Source organism: Scatophagus argus, chromosome 8 (genome assembly GCF_020382885.2).
Source record: "Scatophagus argus isolate fScaArg1 chromosome 8, fScaArg1.pri, whole genome shotgun sequence".
Taxonomy (NCBI): Eukaryota; Metazoa; Chordata; class Actinopteri; family Scatophagidae; genus Scatophagus; species Scatophagus argus.
Window position 1 is genome coordinate 17,880,333 of NC_058500.1, and position 17,556 is coordinate 17,897,888.

Here is a 17,556-nt window from a genome sequence, read left to right on the forward strand (position 1 = left end):
AGACGTCAAAAATGTAAAACGTGTCCCCTTTTATCTAACGCCCTGGCTTCCAGTGGCCTCAAAACACACAGCCCATAGAGCTGTTTTCTGACAGGAAGTGCCTGCCTGCCCTGCTTTGGAATAAACACTTGATGGTGTAGTCGTCCTTACACTCATGTTACTGGGTGAAGGTGAAAGCAGGTCACACACACTCACACTTAAAGTTAGGCACAGCAGCAGAGCAGTTCATACTATCTTGGCACGTTATTGAGCTTCACTATATTAGGCTGTGACAGACACGCTGTGCGCAACAAGGTGCCAATCTGATAATGTCAGAGGTGGACGGGGTTTCTGCAGCATGACTCCTCACTGCAGGAACTGCTCAGACACATGAAGATTATTCTGTGTTTGGAATAATGCACCTACACTCAGCAGTGCAATTTAAAGGCGGTTGTACTCTGAGTATTTTCATTTTCTCTATTTTATACTTCCAATCCACTAAAGCTCAGAGCAAAATATTGTACTTTTTACTTCACATTAATTTGACAAGTTTAGTTAATGATTACTTTTCAGATTTAAATTCATAATACAATCAAAAATTAAATTATGATGCAATTTTATAGTTTAAGATAAAACTTGATCCAAGAGGAGAGATTCATAAGCTGCCCTGTAGATAAACTATACACCAATCTGCCATAATATTAATACTACATGCATAATATGTTGTAGCTCCCCCTTTGTGCTGCCAAAACAGCTCAGACCTGTCAGGGGGGAGGGACACATGACCTCTGGGGGTATTTTGTGGTTACCGGCATCATAATGTTGGAGGCCCAACCCTCAGTTCACAGGACCCAAAGGACCTATGGCCGTTGCTGTTGATAACAAAATTCTTGTTACAAAATTGACTATACATAAAGAACTATCTACAACATTAAAGTCATTAAAATTAGTTGCATTTTTATCTCCAAAAGTTAGTGCGTTGCTCTGCAAAAACAGTCTGCAAGTGGTTTTGTTGCTCAAAAATGCCATGTATGAAGTGAGGAGTTGAAACTGTTTCAGTGTCAGTTTGAACCATCTATAAGGGAGTGAGAAACATGTACAGAGAATAGAATAGAATAGAATGAAGAATTATTCACTCATTAATTTCCTCTTGTAATATGGAAAAAAACCACTATGACCTTTTTGAAAATATCTTTTACTCGAGTCCCATCCATTGAAACAAAAAAAAAACTTAAATTGTTTAAAGGGTTCGATCTTCTGCTCGTGTGTGTGTGTGTGTGCAAAATGAACACACTCGAGACAGGTTTCTGGGTTTTAAAAACTCTCAGTAACTCTATTTCTGTATTAATGTACAACCGTTGAAAATTACAACAATTTTTTTGTGTTTTTGTTTTTTTTTTTTTCTTTTTTTCCTTTTTAAACAATCTATCTATCAACAGCCATTTTCCAGAAGAAAAGTGAACAATGCGAGCTGGAAGAGAAGAGAAAATAAAGAGCAAAATAAAGTGAGGGGATGAATGTAAAGAAAGAGAAGAGCACGAGATGAGGGAAGGAAACAAATTAATGATTAATGTATAATTTCTGCAGCGGAGTGTTTGAGTTTGAAGTACGTCAGTGTGTGCATGGTGTGAGTGTGCGAATGCTGTGTCAATGGGTGGTGCTCTAGTGTGCGTGAATGGCTGGGATTACACTTGCTGCTTCAAAAACAACTTTATCATCTGATCAGTGGAGGTGCAAACGTTGGCCCACACTGGTCTGGATCTACATTAGCAGAACACAATCAGGCAGCAATACCACTTTGAGAATGTAAAGAGACAAGAATGGAATTAAAGAATTCAGTAGTTTTACTTTGATTGTAATGACTAGCGACGATCTGCAGCAGCGTTGGCTGTAGCAGGTCATGTTTGGTGCTCACGCAAACAAAAGAGGAAGGTGTGTTTATTGTGAAGCACTGGCAACAGAATCTAAAAAAGTCATTATCTGAACACATTCATCTTATTTTTAAGTATTTTGTGTACATGAACATGCATCATATGTAGCAAAATATTGTCTTTTTTTTCAAGTATATTAAGGAGTACATGGGACTGTGAGGTCACCATTTTTTCCACAGTAAACACACCATATGCACATTATGGAAGAATTTTTTTTTTTTTTTTTTTAAATCACTTTTACAATGAGAAAATATGCCACTGAGAACTGTCAACTGGCATATCAAGTTGCATCTGACCTGGTTTATAACGAAGCTTGTTCAAAACAGAGCCAGGGCAGTGACACGTTTCATTTATCACACTTCACTAGCTGGCACAGTCTCCAGGTTCTGCCATCACTGCTGTAAATAAACAATTTCTTCCATAAAACCTTCCAGCTATTTCATCATCTATGCTTGCAATCAATTTCTTATTCATCTATTTCGATTATTCTTTTGCAGCTTCGGAGAGGTGAGAGAAATGTAAACACGTGGAAAGTATCAGTGCAGTGTCAGAATGGCAACTTTGCGTGCATTCAGGCCAATACAGGAAGCGCTACAGGTACAACTGCCAGCAAGAGGCTGCTACTCATTAGGGTCTGTGAAACCACCGAATACAGATGATTCCATTTCCCACATTTTCCTCATCTGCTTGTTAACAAAAAGCTTCACCACCCTTAGCAGTTTTAAATTGTTGTTACAGGGAAAACGTTGGGAGAATAACATGTCTGACTCTTACACTCTTATCAAGAGGCAAAATGTTGCTTTTAGCTGCTCATATCTGTATCTAAATGCTTAATGTGAAACAAAAGAATACCAAAAGATTTCAGACACATAATAAGATCTCAAAACTTCACCTTTAAGATCAGATCTGAAAAGTTGCAACAGGTGTAACCGTGGTGAAAGTGACGCTCTGAAGCCAAAACATGTACATGAGGTGAGGATGAGAAGAGGAAGGGGAGATACAATCGTGCCATTCTGTGACCCTGCAGCATTATGGGAGTGAGAGGAGGAAAAGGCAGGAAGGAAGAAGCAAATGAATGAGTGTAGAGAAGCAAAAAGAAGGGGTCAGCATGACTGCACCGAGGGATGGTCATGGAAGGAAGCAAAGGTGGGAGGGCAAGGATGAAAGGAAGGAAGTAAGGAGGGAGATGCTGGTGCTTTGCAATCATGATGGAACTTCAGGTATCGTGGAAATCCTTCAGCAGCGTGCGTCGCCTCTGCTCAGCAATGTGCATCTGATTCTCCAAATCCTAAGGAAAACAGGACAAAACATCAGCAATTGCTGTTAAAGACACTTCCAAAAGAAAACAGAACAAATAAACATGTGCGTTGTTTTTGTGTTTTAAATCATCCACCATCCTCTGGGACAGCAAGAGACTAAGACAACTCAGAAAAAAAGACACAGCTGTCTGGGCTAAGCCCTCAAAGTGCTCAAGTCCAAGGAACGCCCCAGGTATGCAGCAAGACCAAGAGTCTACGGCCATGCAGACAAGATTCAAGAGTCTTTATTGTCATTATGCAAGCATAATGAAATTTTGTGCAGATTCTCGGCTTAACAGCACACCTATAAATAGCAGACAAACCTTAGAAGGCATTAGCAAGCTAACCTGCTCACAACGCCAATGTTAACATGTCAATGTCTGGCAGGTATAACCTTCATATACATGTTCACCACCTTAGTTTGGCATGTGAGTATGCTGATGAGCTAATTAGCACTAAATACAGCTGAGGCTCATTGGTATGTCACTACTTCTTTACTATATGCCCACAAAGGTACAGGACATATTGCTCATGGTACTAAAATGGTACCAAATGAACAGTCAGGGGAGCACAAAAGTTATTAAAAATCATCCTGAAAGGGTGCACGAATGTCTCAATCAATCCATTCAACAGTCCTTACCCCTCTGTCACTGGCGCTGAGCTCTCCCTCCCCTCCCACCACTCCTCTCTCGTAGCTGTCAGCCCGCTCCACCTTCCACGACAAGTTCTCTATCTCTGCTTCCAGCTGGGCCTGTTGGTACTCAAACTGCAGAGAGGGACAGATAAAGGAAGACACAATTAACCTTAGGTCAAGACCAAAAATAGGCTGTAGGAGATGAAGGTGGAAGATCATCATTGACGTTATTATAACATTATTTTAGAAAGTGTGTTCTGCAGTAGAGGACAAGCACAGAAACGTGTGCTTTCTCACCAGTTTCTTGCGTGGGCCAGACTCCATGTAATAGGCGTAAGGATACGTATACTGCAGCGTGTAGCGACACTGGAAACAAAAAAAAAAGACAAGACACGCTCATACTGATGTACGAACCGCAGAATATTTGGAAAATTTGTTTGAAGTCATACTGGTTCAAGTTTAAGAAAGGCACTAAATGAATAATACTAAACCTAGAAGTAGGTAGGTCATATTTTAAGTCATGAGATATGGAAAATACAAGTCATGTCTTCACTTTTGAAAACATCAGACAAGGAAAGACGATGTTAACCCGTTGATTTGTCTTCTTCAACAGCACATTTTACAACATGAACAAGGTGTGATAAGGTTGATGAAGACTGGACAAGATCCAGTTCCTTGAATGAGTGCTGCTGTAACTCTTTGTTATGAGTGTGAGTTGTGTGTCTTCATATGTGTGCTCTGATACTCCATGCTCACTCCTTGTTTGCAGCTAAAGGTTCACTGCTCATTTTCTTCAACATATACAAGCTTATCGGGTAATTAATTTAAATACTGACTTCACTGTATTCAGTATTTCCTGAAGAAATCCAAAACAAAGATATCATCGCTTGCTTTTGTACCCGTCTCTCTGTCCATCGCCTGCTTTCTTTCTGCATTTCTACCCTCACTAACCCAATTCCTGTGCATCTAGAAAACACACAGAACTGCAAATGTGTATGCGTGCCTTGGCTAGTAGCTTTGCGGCATTATGCAGGTACTGCCAGTCGATCCAGGTTCCCAGGTTGTTCATCACTCGCTCCTGGATCTTTTCCTGGATCCTCTGGTACGTCTGAGCCTCCAACTGTAGAGACTTGTTGTGATTCTCCCACTGGTGGGATAAAGATTAGAATAATAATAAGAATAACAAAAATAACAATAATAATACCCAGGTTCAACAGGTTTATCCACCAGTTCCAGTATTTTGTAAAAAAGAAAACAATAAAAATGACAGACGGAGAAAATAAACAGAAAGTTCTTAACTTTTATCCAGGAGGGAGTTTTAATAACCATTTTCCCTCTTAATATTTTTAAATTTTATGCTATTTGAGGAATACATAAGCAAGGATCCAAATAAACTCACCCTCTCAAAGTAGAAGAGGTATTTCTTGAGGGCCTCTCTGGCCTGAGCCTGCTGGCTCTGGTTGACTATATCAGGGTTTTCCTTGTAGCGGCTGCACTCATAGTATTCGCTGCCATGAGTCTTCCAGTCGCCGAGACACATCCAGCAGAAGTCTTTCAGGAGACACAAACATACATTTATGGACTCCTGTGCTATATACATGCATTACACAGAATGTACAGTAAGGCATAAGTTTTGTATCACAGAGCAGCCTAAAGGCTCAGCTCAGCTCTTATGTCTACAGCCTGTCTAAACTGGCTCATACTGGCTGGGTGGTTAGCAATATATTTTCCACAACCTGATGTCCAGATAACCACAATTTAGTTCATGCGCATTCCTAAATTAACTGATTAAATCTACGTGATGAAGAAGAAGCTGGTAACTATGGGACACAGTGGTGTACTTGTGGACACAAAGTGGGAAAAAAACTTCTCAAATTGTTGCTTGAGAATTTATTCTCAAAGGTTTTTCTTTAGTTATTATTTTTGGGTTCCTTACTCAACAGTATGTTTCATTAAGACTGTCTATTTTCACCATAAACCACCTATGCAAAAAAAAAAAAAAGACAAGACTTTTATTCCAACAAAATATCAACTTTCAATCATTCTTGTCATAATCTCATAATTACGGCCGATGTCTAGTTTTTGTGTCGTGTTGTGCCACTAGATGGACGCAAAGTGCCTGACACAACAGTGGATTCATGCTTCACTGATCATACTGGAGGAGTGAAACAAACTGCTTACCATGTTTGCACTTGGAGCATTGCTGAAAGAAACAAAGACACAAGAGGAAGTCAACGTAATGAACCAAAAATCTGGTAACTTACCATTAAAAAAAAACTACTGGAGTCACACTTTGACTCTTGGCAAATCAGCATCTGAAAATTTTTTAGAAACTGTTAAAATAAAATCTGATTTAAAAAAAAAAACTTGATTTAGTCATGGGTCAAATTATTAGAAGTTGTGGACATCAGTTCTCAAAATCTGAACATATTTTTAGCATTTCTTGCATTGTGGGAAAGCGTGATTTTCAGCTCTGACTCACCATGTGATTGCACCCTCCATTCTTCTCAATGCAGATATTGCACTTAGGACACTAGAGGAGAATCAGGGTGATTAGGTTTGGGTAAACAACAGGTTACAGAACTGTATTACAGATAATCAGTAATATAATAACACGTTTCTGTGGTTTTAAATTGTGTGAGATTGTGTGTAGCCACATGAGTGTATAAAACTACAGTATGTGCACAAGTACTCTGAAATACCAATACTTGTGTATGCTTGTGTATATGCATGTGTAAAGGTATAGAGCCATCATACGTCTTTAGTGTGTGCGCTGATGTAGTTAGCTGTCTCCGAGTCATCTGCACATTTGGTGAGCCATTTCCGGATTGTTGCACAGTCTGTGGGTGCATGGTACATCTGACGGCATTTAAAACTGTGAAAGAGACAGAACATACAGAGACTCAGCCTTGTACTCTTCACAAGCACATAAACATAGGTACATAACATACAGCTTCATGATAAAGTGCCATGTTTAGAATAATTTAGTCAACAAACTTTTTTCAAAACCTCTCTGATAAAATGTAAATATCAGTTAAATCTTAATTGCTCCACATGGGAAATTTGACTTGCGGCAACAGACACTAAACCTGATGTCAGTATAATTTTAACACAAGGAGGAAATCTGCGAGACGCTCAGGATTAAATCTCCACCGTTTCGGACAACATGTGAACCTTAAATAAATAAAGTTGTGTGTGTGCGAGTTAAATACTGTGTGTGTTAAAAAAAAACCCAAAAAAACCCACTATCAGCTGCGTGACCATCTGTGAATCTGCGAATGGGTTTGTCTCATTCAATTTTATTTGACTTTAACTTAAGCTTGAAGATGTTTTGATTTTCCTCTTACTCCCACTTCTAGGGTAACAAATACACACACACACACACAATACTCAGCGAGGGGGCAGACAAACATGTTTCAAGCAAATATGAAACCTATCTATTCTGTAGTCTGTGCAGTGTGCAGTGTGTATGTCCCACCAGAAGACTTCACTGCAGCGGCTGCACTGCACCCTGCGCGCCCGGGGCTCCTGCACCTTGATGACAATGGGACAGTCCGCACCTGGACACAACTGCAACTGGAAGTGACTCTGCAGGACAAAGACAGGGAGAGATGGAGATTTAGTAACTCATGAACACTGTCAAAGTGAACAGATGCACCGTCATAGCGAGTATGATGATAACTGTCCAACTCCGAATAAAATTTGGAAGATTTCATTCACTTCAACTGCAGGTAAAAATCTCAGACACAGTTATCCCAAAATCTGGGTGAATAAAACTGAAAATGTCTTTCTTTGTAACTTGGGTGAATGATCCTTCAAGAAAACGCCAACACCTAATCTGAAATATCATAATTTACATAAACATACTTAGATGGAAACCCAGACGGTGAGGCAGACAGAGAAGGTGATAAAACAGCGTACGAAAAAATCCAGATTTAATGCAATGTGAAAAAAATTAACTTTTAACAAACACAAGGGCCCACTGAGTTTCTCTCTCCTTCTCTTATATTTCCTTTCCGCATGCCTCTGATATCTCATTTGCTGTACACGCAGACCTCGACAGAGCAAACAGAGTCAGCGCAGACGGACAGGCACACACCTCGACGTAGTCTCTGAAGAGGTAGCGTCTGTATTTGTCCTTCAGCTCCTCCGCTGGAAGTAGCGGCAGGACAAAGTCTTCTGGCATCTGCAGGGAACAGTCCTGAGCCATACATGAGATACCTGAATGAACACACAAACACACATACAAATGTATTATGAAGAGTTCTGTGTTCAGTGACATGCTATAGTGAGAGAAGCAACATGTACAGACACTGCTGTAACAAGCCGGCAGCGACTGTGGTGCATTTCTTTAATAATGCACCGGCCGATCTACAACCATCATTTTAACGTCATCTGTGACTGAGAAAATTCCTCTGCAGTTGTGTTTGGTTTAAGCAGGCTGGTGTCTAGTTACAGTGACCCAGAAACTGGACTGGGGTCACCTGTCACCATAAACATGTCCTTCACAAAGCTGATAGTGAAAGGCTTATCGGCCTCAGAGGGACTCGGTTACTTGGACCAACTTTATCAGGGAGGTTGTAGGAAAGTTGCACAGGGCCAAGCTGCATACCAATATGCTCACACAAATACATAAGAACTTGTGCTCCCACACACTCACAACTAAGAGGACAGGGAGTCTGTAAACTGTATGAACTTTACCACACAAATACAGTACACTGTACAAAAGCTTATAACTGATTCGTGTACACACCCACACACCCATCTGTGCTCCTGCTGACACAAGCACACATTCTCTCACAGATACAAACACACACACACACACACACACACACACACACACACACACACACACACAGTAATAATCATAAGTAGGAGCATGAGTGCCTGGTACATTTTACACCAGATGGGAATCGTCAGATCCTCATATTATACCTTCCTTATCTTCAACGTCATAAGTAACTTACGCACATATACAGATCTGTGTGCAAACATCCAACAAGAATCGGTAGTGATTTTTGTCATTAAAAACTGTAGCATCAACTGACCCATGCAGCTCACCTTGTTAAATTCAATGCAAGTGTACAGACCCTGCTGGTCCTGGCAAAAAAGCATAGGCTCAAACTAAATTTTCCAAAAGCATTAGAGGATATGCTGAAAGCCTGAGCAGACAAACACACACACACACACCAACATATAAACACAAGAACAGACATCCAGATACACAAACAGACACTTGGGAGCTCACATCAAACAAAGTGTGACTCAAAGTGTGACTCCCACTCTAATACTGGCATTGATGACTACAAACACACACACACACACTCTACTCACCCACTCCCATGCCATCTTTGACCAGTACAGTGCAGTGCTGCTCCCAGCATGCTTTGCAGAAGGAGTGCTGACAGGGCAATGCCTGCAGTGAGTCTCTCCGGACGACCTGCAGACACACACCACACTGGAGGGACTGAGGGGCCTGAAACACACCAACACAGAAATCATGAACATGCCGTCAAACACAAACGGCACTGAAGAGCTAGGAGAACGAAATCAGAGGTAAATGACATCTGTGGCACTGGTAAAATGGGAAAATATATATATTTTATATAATACAGGTCATACAACTGATCTGAACCTCACTGTAAGGTTAAAAAACAATTCATTGCTCCATAAGCATTTGTAAAAATTAGTGCTGCAGATGATTATTCTTGCTAACAACTAATCTACCAATCAATAAGTAAACTAAATACTTAAAAGTATAACAAATAAACTAAAATTAAATTAACTGTCATCTCACATTTCCACGGTGACATCATAAAAAATGTTTACTTTGTCTGCCTACAACTGAAATAAAACTTGAAGGTATTAGTTTCCAATGATGGATGAGAGACTGAGAACAGCAGCTCCCATTTGAGAAGCTGTAACCAGTGAGACAGTATCCTCATGAAATATTGTCTCTACTTGTGTATCTGTTGAATTATAGCAATGATGATGACAAATATTCTTTCTTTGTGGTGAGTATAGGCGCAGCAGTGAATCAGTAGCTACATCTATATCTAAAACACTGATAAACTGATTTCGGGATGAAACTAGCTTTTTTTTTTTTTTACCCAGACTGAATGATGTCTTCAAAGATTTTATTGCATTTTTTTGGCTTTTACGCTGTTTAACAATGCATGTACATGGCCTGAAAGGTTATTCAAAGTAGTGTTCACACAAACAAAGGACAATTGCCAAAGTTAGTAATCAGTGACAGTGACTCACAGTGACTGATCTGCAGGTGCTGCTGGGCTGGACTAGAGCGTCTGACAACAGCAGAGATGAGTTGGACTTATATCTGTGAAGGACACAGACAGAACCATGGTCATGAGACAAAATCTCAAGAAAAGTGCATACAAATGAGAGGTGGAGTGAAAGTACTCGAGAATACAAGAATTGGCTCAGAGTAAGAGAAAGCAGTTGCAGAGGGAGGTGGAATGTGAACAAGGTAAAGAGAATGGGAAGGAGGAGGCTCAAGGGAAAAGTTAAAAGATGCCACAGTACTGTGAGAATGACGTAAAAGGGAGGGAAGGAAGGATTAATTAAACAAGCAGAGAAAGAGTAATGAAAAACAAAGACAGCAAGTCTGACCATGAACAAGACAGTAATGGTAAAGGAGCAGAGGAGACACACCTGTCCAGTATTTGTGTAACCTCCCAGTGAAAATGCACCAGGATCAGTTTTGCTACCGCTGGTACAACCTGCGAGAGACAGAACAGAGAGTCTGCTGAAAAGTTGCTTCAGTGGCATTCAGCTCAAAGCAAAGAAATGCTGCCTCAGTGACACAAGAATGACTTGGGTGTCTCTTAAGTCAGCTAATCTGTAATGACACACAGCACGCATATCAACACTTTGTCTGTTTTGACAGTAATGGATAACAAGCCCACTCTACTGCTCATGAGAAGGAAATGCTTCATGATCCGGACTCTGCTACAACACTGATAATGCAAGGTTTCCTATGTATTTTAATTTTGGCCACAGAACAAGTAACTTACCAACAACACACAACTAAATATGGAGGACACTTAAAATCCAGTAGAAAGGAAACAATTATTTCATCAAAATATATTCCTAACAACTCATAATGAACACATAAAACCGTTGCTAAATACAGTTTCTCAAATGTAAAGATTTGCTTGCACTTCTCTGTTACAATGTTGTACTGATCACTGGAAAGACAACAAGTCATTTGAAGACATCATTTCAGACTATGATATTATTACACAGACTAATAATACATGGCTTCATTTATAAAAAAAATAAATAAATAAATTCCATACAAGGACACTAATCCAAAACAAAAGGCTGCACTGCCTCTTTTAACACCTTTTTGTCTTGTTTAATTTTCAGCCTAGGAAAGTGAAATGTAGTCAGTGAGTGCTCTCCCTGCTGATGGCTTAATGTATTCTCTCAGCTATTACCATACAGTGAATATTAGATGAGGCAGGAAGATAGTTCTATAAAGACAGACATATAGGATTACTTTAGAGGATCAAATTTCTATACAGGCCAGATGTCTGTGGCTCATGCTAGACCTGGAGGTTAGAAAACCTGGGACTCAACGATTCAAATGCTCTCTTTTTATTGCCTTCAGCCATCAACACACAACTTCTCCTCTGGGAGCTGCACGGCTCAACTTCAGTCCTCTGTTAGCAGCTCCCAGAGGAGAAGTTGTGTGTTGAAGGTGAGATGATGTGCAGCTGTGGGTGCGAAATGAGGTGCGACTGCAAAACTAAACGTTTTCATTGTGTTGTGGACAAGCAATGAGCTTTCCCACAACTGCATATGCCTTCACAAATACAATGAGGTACAACAGAGCATGAATGTTATGAAATCAACTTTCTGTCAACCTTTTTTTTTTTCTATGATCCCTTTTGCGAGTACTGAAAGGGGATGCTTTGCAGATCTCAGTGCAGAAATTATTTTATTAACTTTACTGAGCTGTGATGAGATCTTTATTTTATAATCATGAAATCCTCTTACGACAGAAGCTGAAAAATGTGTCTGTGACAACAATTAAAGTGTGTGTTCAGAAGAGAATATGGGTTTAACCTACTGAGACCAAGCAGAGTAACATCACTCTGTTCTACTTTTTGCAGTTTTCTTGACTCAAAAATACACTGATTATTGAATTACTGAATTACAATACAAAACATGACAGTAAGCCATACCAATTTTCTTAAAGATGTATTTTATCGGCATTTTGTTCTATTATGTCAGATTCTGTTTTTATAAATACGACAATGGGACTGTTTTATTCCATTCTCGGAGTTACGACAGCGTAACGTCACCCAACGCAACCTCAGACACAAGCTCACCTTCAGCGCAGCGGCCACAGTGTTGACCTCCTCCGTCAGCACCCTCTGACTCTCTTTGTAGGTCAGACAGGTGAATTGGTACTCCTCTGGGTCAAAGGAGTCAGCACCTTGTTGCTCCACGTCGCTGGCAACGCCATCATAGTAGCCTGCAATGTCACCCTGATCCTCTTCTTCTCCCCCATCATCCTCATCCTCCTCTTCTTCAGAGTTCACTCCGAAGTCTTCCTCGTTACTGTCCGACGCCTGGCTGTTCATGTCCACAGACATTCAGTCGAATGAATCAATCACCCGGACAGGTAGACGGCTGGCCTACCTGTCGGAGCCTAGAGGTCCGATTAACTGAAATGACTTGTTTAAAGCTCCACCTCTTCCCACACCCCCTTCCACCTGCTCTTGTCACTGTTCAGAGATAACCTGCCTTCCCGTCTGTCTGAGGCGCGCAGAGGTCGCGCTCAGCAGCAGCGGAAGAAGCAGAAGAAGTCACACTCTCCGTCACTCATTTGGAAAGCTGGTTACAGTGCGATCTGGGGAGAGGGAATAAAGACTTAAGAGAAGGAGGGAGGAATGAGGAGGTAGGAAAAAGGATAAACAGAGGAAGAACCAAACAGGCAGAAAAGCAAAAGAGTTGATGGAGGAAGAGACAGAAAAGTACAAGGATAAGTGACCAAAGCTGTCGATATTTGTCGTTGATTTTTTTTAATTGATTAAATGTAATTCCTCGATAGACAACATTAGATAGCATTAAGACAACATTAATCTCACTATGTCAAGCAACAGTGTGTCTCCTGTGAGATGAGACTGTATGTTTACATGGGGCTGATAAAAATGTTATCCCCACATCGTGGTCATATTTTCTGTAAATTTCCCAAGCTTTTCAAATTTATTTTACATACTCATTCAATATTGTGATGTGTAGGCTCTTAACAGTTGTTACAGTTCAAGCCAACACCTCAGTGCCCTTTTTAAGTTTTCGGAGAAATGAGAAGAAGTTTTGAGAAGTTTTATGATCCATTATAGATTAATGTGCCAATTATTTTTTTATAATTATTTCTTTTGTCAGCAAAACATCGGAATAGTGAAAAATGCCCATCACACCATCCTTAATCCCATGGTGAGACACATTTGAGAACTGAAAACAACTGATGCTTTGGCAATTTTGTTAGAAAATTTATTTAAAAGATTATTCAATTATCAAAACTGTTTTTACTATGATGATTATTATTAATTTTGTCAATAGATTCATAATTCCAGCACCAGACTCCACCTTATATAGTCTAAAAAACACAAAACAAAACAATATAAGAGGACAATGATAATCTCTAACCAACAAACTGTGTTTTATCTTCTTCTTATTTGTTATGACTGACTAGTGTATATAATTCATCTGACTTAATTTACATTTCACTTGAGTATTGGTGAGATAAAAGGGTCATCCTCTTGTGACAACTTTATCTCACCACTAATCAAAACTTGGCCGAGACAGCAGCAGTACATTTAGCTGTACACACAATAAATCAGTAAAAAAAAAAAAAATTACACACCTAAGAACACATGAAAGCTAAAGTAACAAGTGGCAGATAAGGAGAAATCAAGCACTGAACTATGGCTGTCAGACTGACTGTCTAAATAACTCTGGTATTCTCTCTAAGGATCTTTGACAAATACTTTTGGCCAACAAGCAAAGATGTATAACAGTGGTGTGCTATTTCAGTGATACAGACAACGAAATCCCCACGTTTCTCAGCAGATTAACCCCAACTGTACTGAAAGCAAATGTCCACCAACTTCTTAAAACTTGTGTATTGATGAAGGCACTCTCCAATAACCATTCAGTCTGAACTCAGTCCCCAGGACAGGAAGAACAGGCATCTGCATTATGACCACTTGGGAGCTTAATGGGATCAGCTGAAGGAGAGGATACCTTCCACACACATGAAGCTGTATCCATAACTCAATATGTGAGAAAGACTTGCCACTTAGAACAGTAGAGCTGCTGGTTCACACAGTCTGAAGAGCCATTGATAGTAGGATCTCTTCAGTATTTTGGGTCCTAATTTCATAAAAGTACATCTTAATCTCACATTGTCCATTTGACTCAATCTTAATTATGGCCAAACCTACACACTTCCATTCATTCAGTTAACTCTTTCATTAAGCCATGTCTCAGCAGTAGAGTCATGAGTGTCTAATTTTTCACAAATAAGATAAACCTACTGATGAAGATAGTTTACTACTGGTGCTCAGAAGCCAATATGTGGAGGATAACAAATTCTAAATTTGACAAAGCAGACAGTTGTTGTTAAATTTCTGGCTGTGTGAGTTTCAGCCACACTTTCTACAGAGGCAGTTGATGTTTACTGCAGATTACGTCAGATTCCTTAAACAAAGCAGAGTGTACTGTTAACAAAGGAAGGAGGTTGCAAAGGGTTGGTAAATTACTAGAAATTTTCCAAGGAAGCTGGGGAACTTAGGAAATTTTGCACAATTTGAATATAAAAATTGTATGTTTACTGAACTTATTCGGAGGGGAAAACATACATTAAAAAATTCTAGGTCTTATGGCATGTTTTTGTTTTAGTTAAAAGCATGCCAATTTAATTGAATCTGAATTATGCACTGCATTCAGTAACGCATTCTGCTGTCACACATACAGTTTTGAGCATTCAAACTGGAATTCATTAAAATGACCACCCTATTCATGCACAGTGTATTCTTCATCACACATGAAGCCCACACTACTGCCAACATTAGTCTAATGTTTGAGCCAGAGGACTGCAGGCTTTGGATTTTATTACTGGAGTGAGTATATTTCAAATCTTTATGTATATTTAAGTTATCCAGCAGATAGTAGGCTAAACAAAGTTCACAGTTTATAACTTGTTAGCACCTTCTGTTTTTGCTGATTATGTCTGCTTAGGATATGGTAAAAGATTTGTATCTATCCGCATTATTTGTGCATAATTTCTTTATAATTCCCCTGGAGACTTTCCACCAAATATTGCTGGAATTTAGCAAAATTTGTTTTATTAAATAAACAGCTAGGTCTATTGATGAAGTTAAGTTTCTTTTCAAACTAGAAAACAAGCCACCAATGACTGAAAGGCCATAGGCACTGACTGATTTAGGTCAAAGGCTACAGCTTCCAGCCTACACAATCACAATCAGATCACAGCTACACCCACCTTACTCAACATTTGACTTGCTGCATTTCCTATGAACTGCCTCTAGCTTTGGACAAAACTTGACAAAAGCAGGATTTTCAGTCAGCAATTGCTCACACATCCTGTATATTTCTATCCTAATGTGGTGTAGATCTGTTAAGCACATGCAGGACACAAGGCATGGGTTAAGGCTTGATAGCACGGTTTAGAGGATTAGCTGAAGATGATGCTTTAGCCTTGGGGGCGAGAGAAACAGACAAACCATAACTGTAGTTAATTTGGTACAGTTATGCTGGATTAAAAATGACCAAAGTACTGAACATCTGCTTCACAGTATGAAATGGGATTTTACATAGCTAAAACCAATTGTGATATTTGTTTCCTTGCTTTATTCTAATAATACTTAGACCCTTGTCAGAGCAATTAAATTCCTCTGTATAAGACACTGCGTGTTATTAATGTAGAGGGTTGGTACTGTTCTCTCCTTGCCAAAACGTGCCAATCCACTGTGACACATGGGTTAAACAATCCCACAACAGTGGACGGGAAAGACAGACGGAACATGAAACAAAACTTTGACAAAAAGCACCCATGTGATTTTTATCCACTGTGGTCAAGAGCAGACACCGGATCAAGGCAGTTTCTGTCGCTGGACTTTAAATGTGACATCGCAAATAGCCACCTGGATAGTAAACAAGGTTGGCCGGGAAAGCCTGCCAGTCGGCCCCGGTGCCAGCCCAGCGACAGACGAAAGCACGCATTCCGCCCGGTCCAGGCTAAAAATAGGCAGCAAACTGGGTGACACACATCTTGCTAGGCTAAGCGACTCAGCACAGGTTGATAACACGTCTTGGGGAATGGGAAGTCGGAGATTTGATGATAGATTAACTAAAGCAAAAATGGCATAGTTGTTGCCGGACAATGGCATTTAGGTTTGCCTTGAAAGGAACAAAAACTAAAAACGGAAGGAAAGAAAATCCACAGAACGGCTGGCTAACTAACTATTAGCCGGATTAGCTTCCAGGCTAACGTGCTGGCAGTTACACTGAGCAGCGAAGTAACGGCAAACCCACGAGTTTTACGAGTTCGACTGCTGAGAACTTTCAAAGCAGACTTGCAAAAGTTTTCAACTAAAAGTTAATTTTGTCCTCTAACAAAATTTTGCAACACAGCAGCTAGTCAGGTTAGCCATCTCCTTATCGTCGTTCCCCGCTGTCCCTCCGCTTCTTATCTACTCTAGTCCGGGGACTGAGATGTAAACAAGGCCGCCTGGAGCTCGGAAGTAAACTGGCACATTTAAACAACAACCAGATTAATTTTCACTGGTACAAGTCTGTGGTGTTTACCTCTCAGAATGGTGCCAGCTCTGTCCGCGTTGACAGCCAGAAGTGGGGTTTTTTTGTACGGGTAAAACCAAATAGCGATTTACACTCTGCTCGCTTGGCTGGTAGGCGGAAAATAGACGGTACTTACCTGTGACGTCACGTCCGCGGTTCTCACGCCAGCCTCCTCACAATCTCTCTCTCTCTCTCTCTCTCTGTCCTAGGAAAGATGCAGCAGCACTTTGACTATATGCATTAGTGCTGGCCCATTAATACTTTAGCTGTATTACAAGGGATAAAAAAAAATATTGATTGTTTTATGTTTTTGTGTTTCATTTAGTCTAAATTTTTACCTCACGTCAACCAACCTTAGTTAGTTGCAGGCTTTACACTTTACTTTACACCCTACTACATTTAATGATTGTATAAATGTTGCAACAATTTATCTTCACAAATTGACGCACCCAAACTCCCTTTAACAAACATATTTTGAGGGCTGCAGATGATGTAGTGCCACTGGAGTCTGTGCCTTTGGGTTTTTAAGGTCTGCATGATACATAATGTTATAAAATATCTACTCTTTGGATAGTTTAAGCTTTTTAATAAACTGATACTTTGACCATGCAGTCCCAGGCACAATTAAATCATGATGTGAGTTTAAACCTCACAGGTAAACATCACAGACACACAATCATCACAGAGTAATAGCTATTAATGCTGAAAGTTGTTTACTTAAATTAAAAGCTCATACACTAACACATGTGGGTTAGTGTAAATTACTTATAGCAACTTAAACATGTGCTTGAATACAGTTTATACATTATCATATCAAAAAAGAAAAATCTGCAAATCTAAACTGTCACTTTCCCTGCCT

The 17,556-nt window shown here is 39.9% G+C and overlaps 1 protein-coding gene across 2 annotated transcripts; it reads right to left on the reverse strand.

Moving 5' to 3' along the window:
- Positions 1 to 1,283: 1,283 nt before the first annotated feature.
- arih2 (ariadne homolog 2 (Drosophila)) lies at positions 1,284 to 16,844 on the reverse strand. 2 transcript variants are annotated; one of them, XM_046397788.1, is made up of 15 exons: positions 16,707 to 16,844; positions 12,200 to 12,743; positions 10,515 to 10,582; positions 10,107 to 10,179; positions 9,177 to 9,318; positions 7,942 to 8,063; positions 7,321 to 7,430; positions 6,600 to 6,717; positions 6,325 to 6,375; positions 6,024 to 6,045; positions 5,242 to 5,393; positions 4,846 to 4,989; positions 4,140 to 4,208; positions 3,849 to 3,974; positions 1,284 to 3,198 (listed from the first exon to the last, which is right to left on the reverse strand). In XM_046397788.1, exons 2-15 carry the CDS (start codon positions 12,464 to 12,466, stop codon positions 3,127 to 3,129), a joined length of 1,536 nt encoding a protein of 511 aa, XP_046253744.1. In that variant the 5' UTR covers positions 12,467 to 12,743; positions 16,707 to 16,844; the 3' UTR covers positions 1,284 to 3,126. The 2 variants fall into 2 exon arrangements, with proteins under 2 accessions (XP_046253744.1, XP_046253745.1); XM_046397789.1 differs by having other exon boundaries at positions 12,200 to 12,723; positions 16,707 to 16,840.
- Positions 16,845 to 17,556: the final 712 nt, after the last annotated feature.